Source organism: Bufo gargarizans, chromosome 10 (assembly GCF_014858855.1).
Source record: "Bufo gargarizans isolate SCDJY-AF-19 chromosome 10, ASM1485885v1, whole genome shotgun sequence".
Classification (NCBI taxonomy): Eukaryota; Metazoa; Chordata; class Amphibia; order Anura; family Bufonidae; genus Bufo; species Bufo gargarizans.
The window spans coordinates 99,580,841-99,602,857 of record NC_058089.1 but is presented as its reverse complement, the minus strand read 5'-3'; the positions used below and the strand labels follow the sequence as shown (position 1 = coordinate 99,602,857).

The following is a 22,017-nucleotide window of genomic DNA, read 5'->3' as shown; positions in this document are numbered from 1 at the left end:
GCCTGACTTTTTCATCACGTTTTAATATTTTTGGGGTAAGAGAAGCAATGGAAAAAAATGGCAAATCAGCCATTTTGACCCTTTTTCCATTACGCCATTCGCCGTATTGGAATTTTTGTTTTCTATTTTAATAGTGCGGGCTTTTCAGTTGCGGCGATACCCATAATGTTTATATTTATTGTTATTTAGTTTTTTTTTTTTATTATATGGAAAGGGAGGTGATTTAAACGGTTATTTTTTTTATGATTTTGTGTCTCATATATGAACCTATAAATTATGTTTTTAAATTTTTCATTTTGGTCTAACAGGGATTTTTAAAAAGCCATTTTAACTCAATTTTGCTCATTTATCCTGGCCTGTCATCTGGTGGCCAAAATAAGAATTGCAGCATGAACACTTTCAGCCTCATCAGTAAGGCTGAAAGTGTTCAGCGTAAATACCGCTGCCCCAATTGGTCACACAGGGCATCAGTAGGAAGCCCGTTTTTGCGCATTTTGATGCCGTGACCTCACAGCATCTAATTACCTCGATCGGCACACATCGATCCAGCGCCGTACATGTACGGTGCTGGTATTGAACGGGTTAAACAGGCCTTGAGACATAATTTAGAATTATATCCCAGCACCTCATCTGCAGACGGCCATATGCGTTTTTTGCAGTCCGCACATTTCAGATCTGCAAAACACAGATACCGGCCTGTGTACGTTCCGCAATTTGCAGACCGCACATGGCCGCCAAATACCTATTCTTGTCCGCAATATTTTTTACGGGGCCATGGAACAGAACTCTGAAATGAATGGGTCCGCACTTGTGCGTACCCGCTCATACAGTTGTGTGAATGGGCCCTTAGGAAGCGATTGCCTCTCATCTCATGCTCCGATGCGCTCCCATGCCCTGCGCTAAATCGCGCAGGGCACGGGCTCTTTAGTTTTCAATAACACACTGCCGGGCGGTAACCTCCGCCCAGCAGTGTGTTCGGTGACATCACCGGCTATGAGGGGCAGGCTTTAGCTCTGCCCTAGCCGTTTTACTGGCTAGGGCAGAGCTAAATCCCGCCCATCAGTGCCGGTGACGTCACCGGGGTTCCTGTCAGCCCCATGGAGAGCCCCGGTACGTCACCGGAACTCCTAAAAATGCCTGTGCCCTGAGCGATTTAGCGCAGGGCAAAGGAGAGCACTGGAGCATGCACTGGTCGGATGCTCATGTCAGGGTGAAAATGGAGGGATGTCTGGGTTCAGCTCTGAACCCGGACAACCCCTTTAACAGGGTGAGAGGCCTTTGCTGGGTATTCAGGGGGTACATCTCTTTGTGGAGCGCGCCTGGTACTGGTCTGGCAGTAATCCTAAATTATGTCCCAAGGCCCTTTTAGAAGGTCAAACACTGACATAGGATAGCTGCCTTCCTGTGGCTACAGGATAACTGTTTGCAGGAAAACCTCTAAGAGTGATTCGGTCACCTCTTTTTACCCTATAGAGACGCGGACATGCACGGCTAGATCGCCGCTAGCATATCCGCATTATACATGTCCCATATCTCTGAGATATGGGACAGGTATATTGATGACGTACAGTCTGCAGTGCATATCCAGCACCGACTCCTTCAGCCTTTGCTTGCACAGTGGCATCCGGGACGCTGCAGCACGGGTCCATTCAAGTAGAAGTGTAGCGCTTCATTCCCCAGATCACTACCCATCCCAGAGGTTGGACCCTCACAGACCGTGACATGCTGTCGCTTTATAAGATCGGAGCACCCCTTTAAATGTTAACATTTCATACTTTCCAGATAATATTTGCAGCAATGACACCGGCTAAGAAAAGACGTAGGGAACGGTGTCAGTGTCACATACACAAAAAACATGATATGGCGGCTAAATATTCCAGATTATCTTTTATTACACAGTATTATCGGTGAACCTGTATTAAAGAGCAGGCATCGGCTCCCGTCACCGTAATTACAGAAGACACCATCTCCATCACAGACAATCACCTTCTTTTAAGAGAAACTCCAATACAGAAGTAAAGAACAGTCTTTGGAAAGTGTCATTTAGTGTTTCTGCTGCAGCCGAGATAGGACAAAAAAAAAAAAGACGACAGGAAAAGACTAACAACTTGTTAATTATCTGTATTCACTGTAAAATTTTCAGATCAATTCTTCTTAAAAAAAAAAAAAAAAGATATTAAACAGGATCCTGAAGTGGCTTCATTGTCGACCAGTTCAACTTAAAGCTACGAGGAGGGAAAGGCTGGTTAACAGTTATTCCTGAAGAACGCGGCTCCACGACCCCGGGGGCACGTGCCCTCCTGAGTACCACTACTCTGACTCTAAACCGGCCTACGACGTCTAGCTGTTCCGTCTTCAGTCCTCGATAGACTTCACGTATTTCTCGTAGGCGTCCTCGCTCATCAGGTCATCCAGTTCTGAGGGAACGTCCACAGTCACCTTTATTAACCAACCTGTGCACGGGAAGAAGATGACAGATGAAGCTTCGGGAAGCCTATAAACACCACTGCATATGAAGTGTGTGCCATTACAAGATGTCCCCCGCAGGGGGGCACAATGGGGCAGATTTCCTAATCCTGAAGACCTGCACCAAATATATCACTGCAGTTCATGCTGGATGATATATTTGGTGCAACTAATGGGGGGACTTAGTCATTGCTAGAATAAAGGCACAATTTTGGTGCAAAAAGTTCCATCTAAGGCCATACTTCTTCCCACCGAGCCAGCGCCCTTGACAAGCTAGGTGCAGTGGAGTTTTTAAGACGAGGTGCACCAAATGTTGGCATAATTTAAAGACAGTGTCTAAGTGCACTCACATCAGCAGATGTGGGCTGGTAAGGGACATTTATCAAGACTGGCGTTCCCATACATGCCTGGGTGCCGGAGTGAGATGCGCCTAATTTATTAAGAGGCATCTCTGGCACTCCATGCGCCAGAAACTGAAGGGGCGGAGTAGATGTCAGCTACAACTTACACTGGTGTACGTTATAGTAAATCCGACGGGCCGTGGGAAGCCACTCCCTCTCCTGCTAAGTCCCGCCCCTTCAGAAAAGGGGCAAGAAACTCAAAAAGTTACGAATTATGGCATGCATCACAATTTATGCCACAACAGTGTTTCCTGCAGTAGATAGATGGTACAGAAGCATCAGAACATGGGGTTTTCTTTAGAGGGGCTATTTTTTGGGATTCCCTATAGTGAGCTAAAGGCCCTTCTACACGGGCGGAGGATCTTACAAAGATTCCAATCTCTGCCCATGTAAATATGGCCGGAAACGATCGCATCTTTTATGTGGGCATAAAGATCATTGTTTATTGACAGCACATCGCCCATGTCAGTGGTACATGCTGCTGACAAACAATGCACTCTATAAGGAGGGGTCTGGGTCCATTCAAACCCCTTCCTAAAATTGCCAAGCTGAAATGAAAGGTAAAAATGAGTGCTGATCGTCTCAATCTGGCAATTCATCTGCTCAAGTAAAAGGACGTCACGTTAGGTTTGGTGGGTCAGAGCGCTCTGTGCAGCTGTTTGAGGACCTACCGTATTTTTCGCCCCATAAGACGCAGTTTCCCCCCCAAAATGGGGGGATAAAATGTCTCTGCGTCTTATGGGGTGAATACTAACGAGAGCTTCAGTTATGGAAATAACAAAACCAGTATCACTCACCAGGAAAATGCACTGCCGCTGAGCTGGGGCTTCTGCCTCTCTGCAGTGAGGACGTTCCGGCTGTCCACTGACAGTCGCGTGGGTGGTCACAATGTCAAAACAGACCGGCAGAACCCCGGAAGCAGCAGCAGATTTTCCAGGTACTATTTTCTCACATCACCTGCTATTTGCTAGATTTTTAAACATCCTGGACGATCCTTGTAATAAAAGGCGACCATTTGTAAGCTGCCCGTCATGACGGGACATTATGATATTCACCTTCATCGTAGCAGGATTTGTTCACCAAGCCGGGGTTATCTGCCAGCGCTTCGTTGATTGCCTTAACGTCTCCGGTCAAGGGAGAGAAGAGTTCACTAGCTGCCTTTACACTCTCTAATGTTCCAAACTCATCTATGTCAAAAGAGAAAAAACATACAACGCAAAATGACATCACCGATCACCACCATGGCCCCCCATCACTAAACAGATTAGAAATCTAAACGACTGAAATGAAAACCTGTTCCAACGCTTTGTTTTACAGTAAATTTCCAAATTCAAAAACAGCCACAGATGTTATGGAGAAATACAATTACTTTGGTGGCCCAACAAACTAACTCAGGGCCACTGAACCACCAAATGTGCAAAATGCCAAAAATGTGTCTAGCGATTTAGGACAAAAAAAACACGTACTGTATTTTTTGGACTATAAGACGCACGATCTAGCAAGAGAAAAAGCCTTGCGATAAACTGCCTGCATCTTAAGTTTGTATTAGACAGCCCGATTCTGCAGGTGACTGTCCGGAAGGAAGCTTTCCTTCCCGTCAATCTCCTGCTCGTTTAGCGGACGAGACCGCCGCTATTACATGCAGCGATCTCCTCCACAGCATTATACCATGGCTCATTCCCATGCTGTCCAGTTGTTTGCTGGCAGCAGAACGTTATTAGACACCGCGATCTGCCGCCTGCAAACAATGATAAAGTATTACACTGCCAGATGATTGCTAACGAGCGTTACTACAAACGCTCTTTCGCAATCATCTGCCGAAAAATCTGCAGGTGTAATAAAGGCTGTCCGCATCTTTTGCGGCCCCATTGAAATGAAATTGCGGAACGGATGCGGACTCATTCATACCGTCATGTGAATGTAGCCTGAAATGGAGGATTTGTTTTTGCAGTCGTTTCAGTCAAAGGAGTACGTATATAGAAGAAAACGTCTTTCCTTTAGGCTACATGCACACAACCATATGTGTTTTGTGGTCCATATGGCATCCGTTTTTTTTTTTTGCGGATCCATTGTAATAATGCCTATCCTTGTCCACAAACTAGAAAAAAAAATAAAAAATCGGACATGCACTATTTTTTTGCAGAGCAACGGAACAGACATACTGATCCGGACAGCACACAGTGTGCTGTCCGCGTTTTTTGAAGACACATTGAAATGAATGGGTCTGCATCCTATCCGCAAAAAAAAACGGTTGGACACTGAAACATAATACGGTCGTGTGCATGAGGCCTTATATTTTCTTATGTATTGGTTTAAAGACCTGCCACACAAACTGCGCATGTGCTATTCCAGCCTTATATATAAATGTAATAAAATGACATTCAGCAGCGATTGTCATCTTCACTCCGTACAGCAACGGTTAACATAGCAAAGATCCGATATTCTAGTCAAACATCAAAAAAGCCACAAACCTACCCATTTTGTTGAGCTTGGCCCCAACTTCAGGAAGACTACAGTAAACTACATCTCCTAATGACTCCTGGAAGAAATGAAGATACAAGTGAGTATGGTGGGGGGATAAATGCACATAAAGTATTGTATATGGGCAAATACTGGAATATCTTCTTCAGGCTGTAATGGATCTCTCCTACTACCCGGCCCTGCTCAGATACGGCACATTCTATACGCCGAGATAAAGCATTCATGCTCATAATGTTGCAGAATATGTAGGGGTTTCATTCATGCTGAATTTGAGGTCCACATCAGACAAATCTCACTACCGTTGAGCTCTGTTGACATTTCACAACATTTTTGATGCCAAGAAAAGTAGTTATTGGCACTATTATTACTGTGAAAACACAGGGAACCCATTAGGTGGGCTCTCGGGGACTTCACCCCTATCCTTAGGTCATCAATGTCTGATCTCGGGGTTGCATTCACCTTGGCCCCCAACGATTAGCACAAAGAACTGGTTGTGGAAGTTCTGCAAGCCCTGGTCCACTTCACTTGTATACACAGCCACTGCGCCTCATCTGTAAGAGCTGCAGTACCAGGCGCAGCCTCTGGAGGCGCTGTGTAAGCACTGGAGAGGATGTGGAGTGCTTCCACTCCTTTAGCATTGGAGTCTATGGGGATTATACCGTCTTCCTATGGAGCTCTGCCACAGACAGGGGCTCCATAGGAACTAATGTGCAGCAGCCTCCTGTCACACACATGCACATTCCAGCTCCTCCAATCTCCGCCAGGGGGAGCTGAAACACACTCAGATATGCGCTCTTCTGAGTTTCCGTGGCTTTAGATGCCGTGGTCATATTTGACCACGGCATCTGAAAGGTTAAAAGCCGACAGTCTGCGTTACCGGAGGTCACAGACATAAGCCCTGGGTGACTGCTGTTTAAAACCGCAACCAGCCGGCAGCTATGGCACCCTCCAGCGGGTGCCACATTTAACCACTGACGTGTATATACAGTCCACTGAAAATGAACAGAACCACGCACATCCCTCTAATCTGACTTTAAACCATTCTTTACTATATATTTTAGAAAGTAACACACATGTACACAACCATAGTAAGGCTACTTTCGCAGATCCCTCTGACAAATACATTGAAATACCAGATCCGTCTCTCCGGTGTCATCCGGAAAAACGGATCCGGTATTTATTTATTTTTTGCATTTTTAAAAGGTCTGCGCATGCACAAACCGGGAAACCAGAACTGTTTTTCCAGAACACTTGATACCGGATCCGGCATTAATACACTTCAATGGAAATTAATGCCAGATCCGGCATTATGGACAAATAACGTAAGAGACTGAACTGAAGACATCCTGATGCATATGGAACGGAATGTTCTCCATTCAGAATGCATTAGGATAAAACTGAAGCTTTTGTTTTCCGTTATTGAGCCCCTGTTACAGAACTCAATACTGGAAAACTTTAACGCTAGTGTGAAAGTACCCCAAGTACAAACGGTATTCTATTAGTAACCTTTATTACTGCCGCTCACTATATTCACCAATAGAGGGCCCTTTAAGAAAAATATAGAAAAACAGGCAAAGTTTATGTTTGAAAGAAAAAAAAAAAAAAAAAAGGGGAAGAGATAAGCTGACTCCGGCAGCGTGGAGTTTACCGATGTCAAGGGTCAGGGCTGGGAATATTCCACAAACAAGTAGATACCTGGGCAAATTTGCTGATTCCAACAGTTCCAACCCCTTCCTCCACAGATATCCATTCATGCTTGTCTGTGAACTTACGAGCTGCCGAAACCAAGAGTGAGAAATGGCATAAATCAACCAAATATATATATATAAAATGCAATAAAATAACAGCATTTAAAAGGTTTTACATTTAATTAAAATGCTCAGGACTGTATGCTAAACTCTGTAACAGGTCGTGTAGTAGTTTGAGCCCAGACAGTCCAGTGGTGCACTTAAAAAAAAAAAAAAAAAATTGCAACCACCTCTAGGGGGAGCTCCCTGCATACAAATCAATGGGGAGCTGTACAAATTCATATGCACACAGCACCACCTAGTGGTCCCCACAGGCAGAGTTCATTCATGTAACTTCAAATGAAGGGAAGTGAAAGATTTGAGTGACAAAAAAGGGGTCTCAAACCCCAATATTATAAAGAGGTACATCATTTTGGGAGGAGAAATCTACAAACACATATAAAAGGTTAGACAAGATAAAACTGATCAGCGGAGCACACCGTACGATACCCCTGCCGCCTTTTGCTTGGCTTACCTTTCATTAATATACTGACATATAATGTCGCGCTGTTAATAAATCTGCACATTTTAACCCCTCTCAGTCACTGCCCCTTTTTTTGGAAGCTTTTGAAAACGGTCTAGTGAAACTTAAAAAGCGTATAAAGCACATAATAAATAGAACGCACTGCGCATTTTGCTGTGACCATCCACGGCATAAAACGACATAGTGCGGGTTTAATGTCCGACTCGCGGGTCAGTTACGTTGTGGATTTTTTGGAGGTCCCCGAAGGATTTTCCTGCGTTTCTACTGTAAGATCCGCACGCGCTACCTGTGGAGTTCTCCACAGATCTGGGGCAGATTTCATCCTCTGCACTGGAAAGGGTTAAATCCGCAGCAGTGAGAATTCCACAGCGTAAACTGACGTCAGGGGGGATTAAGATCCGCACCGCAGTTTACCCTGCGTGGGGATTACGGTAGACCGGCTAGAATCTCCTCCAGTTTGGTGGTACTGTAATACGGGCTGGAAAATCTGCAGTGTATCCATCCTGTGTGAACACACTCTTAAAGGGGTTTCAAGGACGCCTATAGGATAGGTCATCCATATCAGATTGGTAGGGGGGGGGGGGGTCCAACTTCTGGCACGCCCACTTATCTGCGGAATTCATGCCTCTTACCAAGCATAGCGCCGTACATTGTACAGTGGCTGTGTTTGGTATTGCAGATCAGCCACATTCACTTTTGAACGTGACCGATGAGCACCACGTCACGGGTCCAGGAAAAAGCCGTGGTGCTCACTGGACCGCCGTGGCCTCTTCAAACAGCTGATCAGGAGTCGGACCCCCCCCCCGCCCCACCCACTGGTCAGATATTGATGACCTATCCTGAGGATGTGAATCCTGGAAACCCCCCTTTAACAAGGACCATCTGTCTGCAGCACTTCCTCTCGTGTAAAGCTTGTAATGAAATCGAACATCCCGATAACCCCCCGGTGTAAGAGACCCTTAACGGAGCGCCAATCATCCCCGCTATATCACTGCCTGTAGGTGCGCTCAGGAGGCCAGCAATATGTCAGTGCCGATCAGATTCCACATCACTCGGCGTGTCTCCGTACATGTCACACTATATGCTCAGTGACTGCGACGAGAACTCTCTGGCTTAAACCAGATCTGGGGCAGCAGGGAGCATGTCCTGGCGGTGCCGCACGGGGACACAGAGTCTGCTGCAGGAACTGACATCGCTGTTTATCGCTGCATTGACAGCTTTATTTCTGGTGTACATTTTATACCGTTTACAGCAGACATTACATCCATCCGTGGCTCGCTGCCCGTCCTGGTGGCGTGAGCCTGAAAACGTCTTTTCACACACGGATTCACATCTTGGGGCACTTTGATCATTTAGATGCAAACTATAGTAAAGTAGGGGGTCATTTACTGAAGGCTGGTGTTACACATGCTAGACTTAAAGGGGTGCTCCGGTGTGAGAAATTATCAGATCGTGGGGGTTCTACTGCTAGGACCCCCATCGATCACGACAGCGGGGGCCCCATACCCCTTGCAGCCTCCCTGGAAAGAGCAGAGCGGCCGGTTGGGGCGGGCGTGCAGAATTCCAGAGATAGTGCAGCGCTGTACTCGGCTATCTCTGGAATTCCCATAGAAATTAATGGGGAGGCCACGCACATGTATACCCATCCATTCTGTTCATTTCAGGGGGTTCCACGGGGTACAGGGCCCCTGTTCTTGTGAACAGTGGGGGTCCCAGCGGTAGTACCCCCACCAATCTTACAGTTACCCCCTTATCCTGTGGATAGAGGATAACTTCTAACAACCGGAATACCCCTTTAAGGCAGGTTAACAGCCCAATGGAGCAGGCGATTGTCAGGAAGGAAGCGTTCCATCCCAGCAACTGCCTGCTCGTCAGTAGAGGTAAAAGCCGCTATTATATGCAGCGATCTCCTCCACAGTAAGGGCCGTTGTCTGCGTTACATATACGGAACCATTCATTTTTTTCAACGGGCCTGCAAAAGATGCGGCCAGCACTCTGTGTGCTGTCCGCATCCGTTGCCCCGCAAAAATTTTGAGTCCTGTCCTATTCGTTTCCGTTTTGGCGGACAAAAATAGGCATTTCTATATTAGGCCTCCTGTTCCGTTCTGCAAATTGCGGAAGAAACACAGGTGCCACCCGTGTTTTGCGGATTGCGCAATTTGCGGACCGCAAAAAACAGCACGGTCGTGTGAACGATCCCTAAGTCATCGCTCGTCCCCATACAGCAGGGGTCAGCAATCTCCAGCATTCCAGGTGTTGTGAAACTACATCTCCCATCATGCACACTTGCTTGGCTTTTCTCTAAACTCCTACACAAGTGGAAGGAGCATGCTGGGAGTTGTAGTTTCACAACAGCTGGAGGGCTGAAGGTTGCGGACCCCTGGCATACAGATTGATTTGCCGGCAGCAGAGGCCGTCCACAAATGGCCGCACCATATGAACATTCCTCCCGGCAATAAGTCTGTGATAAAAATATAAAAACCCTTTGTTGGAAGATGCAGCCGATTTATTAAGGAACATGCACCTCCTTCTGCTCTCCGGGAGCACGAGGAGATCTCGGGTGTAACGGGCGGCAGTTTTCTGGTGCACATATTAGTAAGGGCATCGGAGCTCGTGGCCAGGACCCGCTTCCTCCCGTCCACTTTTTGGGAGAGTGGCGAGGGCATTGGAAAAGCTAAAATGTCAAACTTGCAACTTTTTTACCCCAAAAACTGGTAATAACTGACCCCCTCTGCCTGCAGAAAAACCAACCTCGACAATAGTTCCGGTGATAGATCCCTCTCAGGCCTGTGTGTAGAGCGCTTGGCTTCACATCGGGGAAGACGGAAGTCTGGACAGGGGCGCCGGGACAGACGCTACGACTCTGCACCAACCACTGGTTCTCTGTTTGCAACAGAATTTACACCAGAACTGCGGTGCACTTTTGGTGCAAAATGTTGCATATTTTACCACCTCCTCTTCTTCTGAGGACACGCCCATTTCCTTCTAAGCCACACCCCCTTGCCCGGCTAGGTGCAAATACTCTCTCTTAACCTGGATGTGCCATATTCTGCTACAATTTGCCCCAAAATCTAGGTGCGCTCACATCAGTAAATGGGCCAACATTCCTGACCCTTGGCCCAGTACAGACCCCCTGGGTGCCCACGGCACGTTCACACCGCACAAATCCACTGTATATTCGCCATGGAATCCACAGCAGGAAAATCTACCTCAAAACCTCGTCCCAAAAATTCTGTGTGAATCTACCCTAAGGAGGCGGTTCACCTAACGGCAAGTCCTTTGCAGTTACCGGCCGTGTGCACGCCGCATCATGGTGGGGAGCCACTGACTTCACAGAGGCCCTTTGGCTGCATGGACGTGCCACGAAAGATAGGACATGTCCTATACTTTGGCAAAACATGCGGCGCATAAACCCATTGCATTCAAAGGAGCCGCAACGCGATGCAGCATGCACACAGCCGGCAGCCATGTTTCACAGAACAGAGGTCGGTGGGCCGCAAAATACTTACCGTCGTGAGAATAGCCCCTTAAGGTAGAGTCACACTGAGTTTTTGGGAGGAGGTTTTAAGGCAGAATTTTCAAGCCAGAAGTGGCTTTGAAAGGAATCAGAAATATAAAAGGAAGGATTTTGCTGGTTCCAGGAGAGCGCGTTCATTCCGGGAAACGCGATCCGTGAGTGAGGGACATTCCCCGGCCTGTACGTTGCTTGTGTGAAGTGAATAATGACTGATAATGTGAACTCCGGTCTCACCGCCGGCGGTGCGTGACAACAGTTCAGTAGTAGCAAGGCCGGGGAATGTCCCTCACTCACGGAATGAACGCGTTCGCCTGCGACCAGCTAAATCCTTTCTTTTATATTTCTGATTCCTTTCAAATCCACTTCTGGCTTGAAAATCCTGCAGGAAAATCTGCCTTAAAACCTCCCAAAAAAACAACTCAGTGTGAACCTGGCCTTAGGCCTCTTGCACACGAACATATTTTCTTCCCGTGTCCGTTCTTGTTATTTTTTTGTGGACCATATGCAGAACGATTCATTTCAACAGGTCCGCAAAAAAAAAACGGAAGTCACTCCATGTGCATTCCGTATGTCTGTATTTACATCCCGCAAACAAATAGAACATGTCCTATTAGTGTCCGCATTACGGACAAGGATAGGACTGTTCTATCAGGGGCCAGCTGTTCCGTTCCGCAAAATACGGAATGCACACGGATGTCAACTGTATTTTTTGCCGGATCCGGCATGTGCGACAGTACAACGACCCAGGCAGGAGCCAAGCTGTCAGGTGAAGGTGCAGAGCACACCTTACCACTAATGCACAGTCCACTGCAGCCGGCGGAGGACGCGGACACGCCGGGAACAATCTTACAAGGGCAGCAGGGGACGGCCCCTGGTATGTAATGTATGAGGGCCCTCAGGCTGGAGTCACGCGGGGGCACGCCTACGTACAATGCCACGGATCACTTTTTACATACATCATGTATAAGGCGGCAGTCGTTCTAACGTGTGTTGTGTTGGGAGTGTAGTCTGAACACACATCAAGTTTATAAGCTCCTGCCCCCATGCAAAGCGCGTCAGCTCCTGCCCCCATGCAAAGCGCGTCAGCTCCTGCCCCCATGCAAAGCGCGTCAGCTCCTGCCCCCATGCAAAGCGCGTCAGCTCCTGCCCCCATGCAAAGCTCCTGCCCCATGTAAAGCGCGTCAGCTCCTGCCCCATGTAAAGCGCGTCAGCTCCTGCCCCATGTAAAGCGCGTCAGCTCCTGACACCCGGCCTGTGCCAAAAGCTCATTGATTTTTGGTGATAAATAACGGCTGTACCCATCAGTGCCCCCTCCCCCTTCAATAGTTACTTTTGAACCCACATCTCTATAGGGGCACCATGCCCGGCTCTACCGTAGTCCTCCATCGTGCCAGTCAAAGAGATGCCCAGATTTCAGTAAATAAAACCCAAAAGTTAAAATAAAAGGCTTTATGGCTCATTTTCCTCCCAGTTTTCAAGATCTCTGCTTACTGGCTTTGAATGAGAACCTAGAAGCTCCCCCCCAGTTGCTCACACTGGATCAGGTCCGCCTCCTCCTATTCACTGACAGCAAACAGAGATCCTGAAGATAGCGAGGAATACAAATAAAGCCTTTCCTTCTGCACTTTACTCCTGTCAGTGAATAGAGCTCAGCCCTGCTCTCTGACAACGGCGGCTACATCCGGGCACCCTGACAACAAGGTCAACGGAGCAGAACATGTGCGGAGCTCCCGGGGTCACCGACCTGCAGCGTCCAGGAGCACTTACCGCCGCTCCATGCCAGGCAGTGCACGTGACAAGTAAACGCAGTATTAAGCCGCAGGGCTGTGTGCACACTGTGACCAATGAACCGCCCCGTCACAAGTAGTTAGCAACTTGTCTCCGCATTAACGCGACCCACGGACGGGGCCCTCGGGACTCACCGGCGAGCAGACGGGCGGCACCGCTCAGGTACCGGGCCGGGCACACGGTCCTGGGCAGGAGGCGGGCGGCACAGAACACGCTGCTCACCCCGCGCACCACTCTCATCGCCATCTTTCCCAGCGCGCACCCTGCTCCAGCCGCCACTGCGCGGCCCCGACGCCCGCCTCACGTGGTGCTAGTGCGCAGGCGCGGTATTTCTCTACAGACTGCTGCACAGCGGAGTGCAGGCTGCTGTCAGATGTCACAGCCCGTTATCTGCTTGCACTGGAGCTCCATGCACTTTGACTTGAATTATATTTGTGTAGTACCCCAGCATACCTCACAGCTTTCCAGACTAACAAAGAGGGACACTGTGCAGCAAGTGAAGTACATTTTTTCGGCACTAGACTAGGCCTCTAACTGCTCCTAAAACATAACTATGCACCTAATCCCAACCAGTCCTCTTAATGCCCCACATAGTAGTTATTCCCAGTGTGGGACTGGTCGTACCTAGGGCCCACCAGTAAAATTTATTTTGGGGCCCACTGTACGGATACATTCAAATATAATAAATTATCTATGCCTTGTTAGTTGCCCCCAGTAATATGCCCTGTTAGTTGCCCCCAGTAATATGCCCTGTTAGTTGCCCCCAGTAATATGCCCTGTTAGTTGCCCCCAGTAATATGCCCAGCTGTGCCTCTAGTAATATGCCCCGTTATGTGCCCCCAGCAATATGCCCTGTTATGTGCCCCCAGTAATATGCCCTGTTAGTTGCCCCCAGTATTATGCCCAGCTGTGCCTCCAGTAATATGCCCTGTTATGTGCCCCCAGTAATATGCCCTGTTAATTGCCCCCAGTATTATGCCGAGCTGTGCCTCCAATAATATGCCCTGTTATGTGCCCCCAGTATTATACCCAGCTGTGCCCCCAGTAATATGCCGTTATGTGCCCCCAGTAGTCTGTCCAGTTATGTGCCCCTCACAGAAAGTAAAAAAAAAATGAGGCTGCTCTGGTTTGTGCAGGAGGCGGAGCTAAGGCTTACTGTCAGCCGGCCCCGCCCCCCGCACAGACCAGAGGTGTGGAGAGTCGGCAGGGGGGAGGAATGATAGGGCAAGGAGCCAATGCCGGCTCTCTGTTCATCATTATAGGCAACTGTCTCTGCTTCCTATGGAAGCCGGGACAGCTGCCAGAGAGCAGGACATGCCTCCCCCGTACCAGGACCGCGGGACAGCCACTGAAATCCAGGACTGTCCCGCCGGGGGGCTCTGCGGTTGTATGTTATGTCATGTATAATTGTGACGAATACCGTACTCCGACTGACGTCGGACGTCAAATACGTAGAGCCAGCGATATACGGTATGGTCACTGGTTACAAAGGCGTGACGTTACGCCCTCCTGGAGGAGCAGGTAAGGTCAGCTTGATACAGTTTACACAGACTCCTCCTGTCCACGTGGCACAGAGAGGCAACGAGCTCAGGGAGCCTCTTCACTGCCCCAGTGAAACAGCGCGTCCTCAGCCCGGGTATCTGCCACCAGCTTCTCGTTTGATATAAGCCCGGCTACATAACGGGATTATATAGGGTGAGAAACCAACCCGCAGTAGCCTATAACTAGGCCGAAACACCGACGTGGGGATTCGTGATCGAGATACAAGACAGCACAAGATTAAATTATGTATTTAATTGCCTTAAAGGGGTTGTCCAGGTTCAGAGCTGAACCTGGACATCCCTCCATTTTCACCCCGGCAGCCCCCCTGACATGAGCATCGGAGCAGTTCATGCTCCGATGCTCTCCTTTGCCCTGCGCTAAATCGCGCAGGGCAAAGGCATTTTTCTGAGTTCCGGTGACATACCGGGCTCTCTATGGGGCTGACAGGCAGCCCGGTGACGTCACCGGCACTGATTGGCGGGATTTGGCTCTGCCCTAGCCAGTAAAACGGCTAGGGCAGAGCTAAAGCCCGCCCCTCAGAGCCGGTGACGTCACCGAACACACTGCTGGGCGGAAGTTACCGCCCGGCAGTGTGTTATTGAAAACACAAGAGCCTGTGCCCTGCGCGATCTAGCGCAGGGCACTGGAGCGCATCGGAGCATGAGATGCTCCGATGCCAGGCTCAGGAGGGCTGCCGGGGTGAAAATAAGGGTATGTCCGGGTTCAGCTCTGAACCCGGACAACCCCTTTAAGGGCTCACTAGATATAACACTATACACACAGAATATATACAGTGGTCTGAGGTTACAGATGATAGGGTACAACAGGGTTAAGCAGATCAATAAGTCAGTTTATCAGGTATACAAGTCCTGTGGGTTGTGATGAGTTCTTAGCTGGAGTCACGCTGGAGTCTTAGCCTCTAAACACATGGCACAATGTGACCCCCCTTCAGAGAAAAGACACACCCGCTAGCTGGTACAAGCCTTTTAACCTGTAGCCGGCCCCTTGCCTCACGGCCTCTGGGAGGGGTCCACTCCCCCTCTGCTGGGGCTGGCAGCAAATGAGCCCCAAAACCGATTAGGGCTCATGGCTCCAGACCAGAATGTGGCAGGGAGGTGGTTCTGGGACCCATGGATCCGCCTGGGTTTCGGCTACCAATAGAGTCCAAGCATGGTACCGTTATCTGGTTTCTGTGGGGAGATATGTATATCTCCCCTCCCTGGCATCCCACCACCAAACTATGACCACGGGCCTGTTCATCGTGGCCACAGGGACACAAATGTGTATCCGGTTTGTGTCTGTGATGGACGGGCGATTCATAATTCCTTATGAACCGTCAGTTCCATGATGTTTGATAATGTTCATTGAACTGTGGAATGGTCTAGAGTAGACCCTCTGCAGGGAGGTTTTTCCTGTTCCATTAGCCGGGTTCCTGGCTGGATGGAGGTGTGAGATGTAAACACAGGTGGCCTGCTAGAAGCTCTCTGCCATTTGACTGGGCTTTGAAGCAGGGCCCTCCTGTGGAGTTCACTACCTCTGCTATCTGACAGCAGATGGCTGGTGTGGGAACATGGCTGACATAAAATAGTAATCCATATTCCTCACAATTATGTTATGTGTTCAGCGATTCCAAGTTAATTTTTCTCCACAATGATACCATCGACAGACATAAGACAGGTAGGGTAGGGTTGATCCGGGTGACAGAGTCGCTTTAGGGCTCATTCAGACGACCGTATTTTGCGGAACGTGTGTGGACCCATTCATTTCAATGGGGCCGTAAAAGATGCAGACAGCTCAATGCGTGCTGTCCGGATCCGTAGTTCCGTTCCGCGGCCTCGCAAGAAAGATAGAACATGTCCTATTCTTGTCAACAATTGTGAACAAGAATAGGCATTTCTATCATTGTGCGGGTCATGTGCGGACCACAAAACTACAGCCATCTGAATGAGCCCTTCAGATGACCATAGATTTTAGTCTTGTTTAGCTGACAGGTACTCCTCTGGACACCTCACACACACATGCATACATGCATGCTCGGCTCATGGCGGATTAGACCATCTTCTAAAATGTATGGGTTCCTTCCCCCTTTCTCTGTTCTGAAAACATGCACACTTGGCTGAGCCATGCCTGTATGTGTATGCAGGGGTTTGGGAGAGATAGCTAGTCCTAAGGATGCTCCCAAGGAGTGGAAGAGCACCGCTTCTGAGCGCAACCTTATCTTCCTATATTGGTGACTACTAGATCAATTGACATTATCGAAATGTGGGCTTATGTCCATGATATTGAGAGTCCTGCTTATTTCTGAGCATAGTGCTGAATGCCAACTTTAAAGGATATGTACACCTTCAGAGGCAATTTTTGTTTATGATTGCATTTTACTCATTTTAGGCTAAAAATCTTATTTTTAATTGGCCTTTATTAAAAATATTGAGCCGTTCTGTCACAAAGGGTTAACTGTTTTTCTAATTGTGTGACTGGTACTTTCACTTTGTGCCAATAACCCATTTGTCTAATTTACCAAGAGGTCATAAAGACTTATTTAAAGGGCTTCTGTCACCCCACTAAAGTCATATATTTTTTTTTTGGCTACTTAAATTCCTTATACTGCGATATATCAATATATAATGCTCTAAGGCCTCTTTCACACTTGCGTTGTCCGGATCCGTTGTGTACTCCATTTGCCGGAATTACACGCCGGATCCGTAACACCGCAAGTGAACTGAAAGCATTTGAAGACGGATCCGTCTTCAAAATGCGTTCAGTGTTACTATGGCAAACAGGACGATATTAAAGTCCTGGTTGCCATAGTAGTAGTGGGGAGCGGGGGAGCAGTATACTTACCGCCCGTGCGGCTCCCGGGGCGCTCCAGAATGACGTCAGAGCGCCCCATGCGATCACGTCATCCATGCGCGTGGGGCGCCCTGACGTCACTCTGAAGCGCCCCGGGAGCCGCACGGACGGTGGGTGTGCTGCTCCCCCGCTCCCCACTACACTTTACCATGGCAAACAGGACTTTAGCGTCCCGGCAGCCATGGTAAACATTCAGAAAAAGCTAAACGTCGCATCCGGTAATGCGCCGAAACGTGGGCATTAATTCCGGATCCGGCCTTGCGGCAAGTGTTTAGGATTTTTGGCCGGAGCAAAAAGTGCAGCATGCGGCGGTATTTTCTCCGGCCAAAAAACGTTCTGGTCCGGAACTGAAGACATCCTGATGCATCCTGAACGGATTTCTCTCCATTCAGAATGCATTGGGATAATCCTGATCAGGATTCTTCCGGCATAGAGCCCCGACGACGGAACTCTATGCCGGAAGAAAAGAACGCAAGTGTGAAAGAGCCCTTACTCATTTTCGTTCAGCAGTTTCTTAAAAAAACAGACTTTTATAATATGTAAATTACCTCTCTACCAGCAAGTAGGGCGGCTACTTGCTGGTAGCAGCCGCATCCTCCTTTTATAAAGACGCCCCCTCCTCATGTTGATTGACAGGGCCAGCGAACGCGCTCATTCTCTGGCTAGCCCTGTCTGCGTTCAAAATCTGGCGCCTGCACCGTACCGGTCTTCAGTCGGCGCAGGCGCACTGAGAGGAGGACGCTCGCTCGGCCGCTCCCTCCTCAGTGCGCCTGCGCCGGGTGTAGATGTGACGTCATCGGCGCAGGCGCATTGAGGATGGAGCGGCCGAGCGAGCGCCTGCACCGACTGAAGACCGGTATGTCGCAGGCGCCATATTTTGAACACAGACAGGGCTAGCCAGAGGACAAGCGCGTTCACTGGCCCTGTCAATCAGCATGGGGAGGGTGCGGCTGCTACCAACAAGTAGCCGCCCTCCTTGCTGGTAGAGAGGTAATTTGCATATTATAAATGTCAGTTTTTTTAAGAAACTGCTGAACGAAAATGAGTAAGAGCCCTATATATTGATATATCGCAGTATAAGGAATTTAAGTAGCCCAAAAAAAAAAAAAATGACTTTAGTGGGGTGACAGAAGCCCTTTAAGCCACATTCTTATCAGTAAGATAAGAACCTAGCTATAATGAGTGTTTATAATGTCAGAGAGCGGAGATAAGAAGCCCGTCAGCTCCCGAACTCACGGAAAAGAGAAAATCTACAGACTGCTATTAGAGCATCTCAGCAGGGGCGGACACAGGCAGCAAAGGGCCCCTGTGCAAAGGATGTACCTGCCCCCCCCCCCCCCAAACTACACATACAAATATAAACATATATGTGCAAATAAAAAACACCTTGTGAATATGTTTACAATATGTATGTATATATATATTCTTTTCATACTAGGTCACGCCTCTAACTCTGCCCAAAGCATAACTATACACACCTAGTACCCTTAATACCCCACATAGTAATTATTCCCCCTTTGTGCCAGTACATAGTAGCTATGTCCAGATATGTGCCCCCTCACAGTAGTAATGGTCAGATATGTGCCCCCTCACAGTAGTAATGGTCAGATATGTGCCCCCTCACAGTAGTAATGGTCAGATATGTGCCCCCTCACAGTAGTAATGGTCAGATATGTGCCCTCTCACAGTAGTAATGGTCAGATATGTGCCCCCTCACAGTAGTAATAGTCAGATATGTGCCCCCTCACAGTAGTAATGGTGAGATATGTGCCCCCTCACAGTAGTAATGGTGAGATATGTGCCCCCTCACAGTAGTAATGGTCAGATATGTGCCCCCTCACAGTAGTAATGGTCAGATATGTGCCCCCTCACAGTAGTAATGGTCAGATATGTGCCCCCTCACAGTAGTAATGGTCAGATATGTGCCCCCTCACAGTAGTTATATCCAGATATGTGCCCCCTCACAGTAGTAATGGTCAGATATGCGCCCCCTCACAGTAGTAATGGTCAGATATGCGCCCCCTCACAGTAGTAATGGTCAGATATGTGCCCCCTCACAGTAGTAATGGTCAGATATGTGCCCCTTTACAGTAGTAATGGTCAGATATGTGCCCCCTCACAGTAGTAATGGTCAGATATGTGCCCCCTCACAGTAGTAATGGTCTGATATGTGCCCCCTCACAGTAGTAATGGTGAGATATGTGCCCCCTCACAGTAGTAATGGTCAGATATGTGCCCCTTCACAGTAGTAATGGTCAGATATGTGCCCCCTCACAGTAGTAATGGTCAGATATGTGCCCCCTCACAGTAGTAATGGTCAGATATGTGTCCCCTCACAGTAGTAATGGTCAGATATGTGCCCCCTCACAGTAGTAATGGTCAGATATGTGCCCCCTCACAGTAGTAATGGTCTGATATGTGTCCCCTCACAGTAGTAATGGTCAGATATGTGCCCCCTTCACAGGAAGTTAAACAAACACACTCACCTAGTTCCTCATGATCACAGTTCAGCCGCTGGCGCTCCACAGCAGTAGCAGGATGTAGTGTCACACATAGGAGGAGGAGCACAGCAGATTCCCGGCCGCACCGCTCCTCCTCCTACACAGACCCGCAGTGTGATGGGTGACACTACATCCTGCTACTGCTGTGGAGCCAGGGCCATATTTAGACTTGATGCGGCCCAAGACACTTTAGTGCCGGCTTTCTCCCCCCAATGAAGTCCATAGCTGATGGTAAAATGCTCCCTAGGCCTTCAGGTTTCCCTCAGGACTCCCTCATACACTTGGACAATTAAAGGACTGACCTGTTACGTGTGCGCTTGGCAGCTGAAGACATCTGTGTTGTTCCCATGTTCTTATGTGCCCGCATTGCTGAGAAAAATAATGTTTTATTATATACAAACGGGGGCGTTACCATGACATCTGGAGGCTCCGCTCTCTGTAACTGCCGCGCCCTCTGCACTTTAACATGGCCCGGTGGGATGACATTTTCACTGCCAGGCCCTGTCAAAGTAGACAGTTGCAGAGATAGCAGAGCCTCTAGGTGTAATGGTAACGCCCCCTTTGCTCCTAGAGGATAATTTACATATATTCAAATATTCATTTTTTTCTCTCAATAATGCAGGCATTTATGAACATGGGCCCAACACAGAGCGGCACTGATGGGTGGCTTTAGCGCTGCCCTAGCCATTTTACAGCCTAAGGCAGCGCTAAAGCATGTCCATTAGTGCCAGTGACATTACCGGGCTCACTGCCAGACGGAAGCCTCCCCCAAATAGTATCCCCAGTGGTAATAAGGCTCCGTACAGTGCCCTCAGTACTAATAAGGCCTCCCTATAGGGCACCTCTTATAATCTATAAGGCACTTCTATAGAGCCCTCACTAGTAGTAATGCCCTCCACCACTGCCCACTGTATTTATAATGTTCCCTGCAGTGCCCCCTGTAATAAAAAAAAAACTCCTGCCGTACCCCCCGGAGTTATAATCATCTCTGTAGTGCCCCCATAAATTATAATGCACATCCTCTCCCTCAAGTCTTCTATGCTATGCAGTCCCATGTAAATAACACCAGTCGTCTCCCACCAGTCTTCTATATGATACAGTCCCATGTAAATAACCTATCTTCCTTACAGTCTTCTATACTATGCAGTCCCATTTAAATAATTTCACTCCTCTCCCTTCAGTCTTCTATACCATGCAGTCCCATGTAAATAACGCCAGTCCTCTCCCTCCAGTCCCATGCAAATAACTTATCTTCCTTACAGTTCTCTATAACATACAGTCCCATGTAAATAACTTAAATCCCCTCCTTCACCCCCCCCTCCAACACATAGTCCTATATAAATAACATCACTCCCTACCCTCAAGTCTTCTAAAATATCAAGTCCCATGTAAATAACACCAGTCATCTCCCTCCAATCTTCTATAACATACAGTCCCATGTAAAAAACATTTCTTTTTTTATAGTCTTCTATAACATACAGTCCTATGTAACCCCTCCCCTCCCTTCAGCCCCTCTAACATACAGTCCCAGTTAAATAACATATTTCCCTCCCACTAAGCAGGGAGGAGGTATAATGGGGAGAACCACATCTCCCAGCATTTCTCTGACTCTTACATTTATTCCATGGCATCACAGGTCTCCCCTGCTGAGCGCTGACTCTTTCTGCACTGGTCACATGACGGTGACCTCATCACAGGTCCTACCTACATTTCCACTGCTGAAAAGATCACATGACTATGATGTCATCGTAGGTCCTTCAGCTATGGAGTGTAGACACAAACGGGCAGCAGATTCGCAGTAAGTGCTAATCAGGCCCCCCCAAAGCTCCGCCTCCTCCTGACCTCCACACCAAGGTGCCCAGGTTACCCTGTTGGCAGAGGTAGGGAATGAAAAATATGATAACATAAAAAAAGAAATGCCTCTGCTGGCACTGAGATGGGCCCCCTCTCTTGCTGGGCCCCTGTGCAGCTGGGCCCCTGTATCTCAGCTATGTACAGAGAAAAGGGCTCCATATTTTTAATAAAGACCAACTGAGAAAATGATTTTTAGCTCAAAATAAGTACAATGCAATGATAACAAAAAAATTGGCCCCAAAGGTGTTCAGTACATGGCCTTTAAGTGAGGACGCTGCAGAATCATATATAGAACAGTATTCATATCAACTGCCAAGCTGCGCATTCTGTGGACCATAGATGGTCA

At 48.3% G+C, this 22,017-nt stretch overlaps 1 protein-coding gene across 1 annotated transcript; it reads right to left on the bottom strand.

Moving 5' to 3' along the window:
* Nucleotides 1-1,872: 1,872 nt before the first annotated feature.
* GCSH (glycine cleavage system protein H) lies at nucleotides 1,873-13,216 on the bottom strand. The gene is made up of 5 exons (XM_044270244.1): nucleotides 13,059-13,216; nucleotides 7,044-7,123; nucleotides 5,343-5,406; nucleotides 3,923-4,054; nucleotides 1,873-2,453 (listed from the first exon to the last, which is right to left on the bottom strand). The coding sequence occupies exons 1-5, from the start codon at nucleotides 13,168-13,170 to the stop codon at nucleotides 2,356-2,358; spliced, it is 486 nt and encodes a 161-aa protein (XP_044126179.1). The 5' UTR covers nucleotides 13,171-13,216; the 3' UTR covers nucleotides 1,873-2,355.
* Between the last annotated feature and the right edge of the window lie 8,801 nt (nucleotides 13,217-22,017).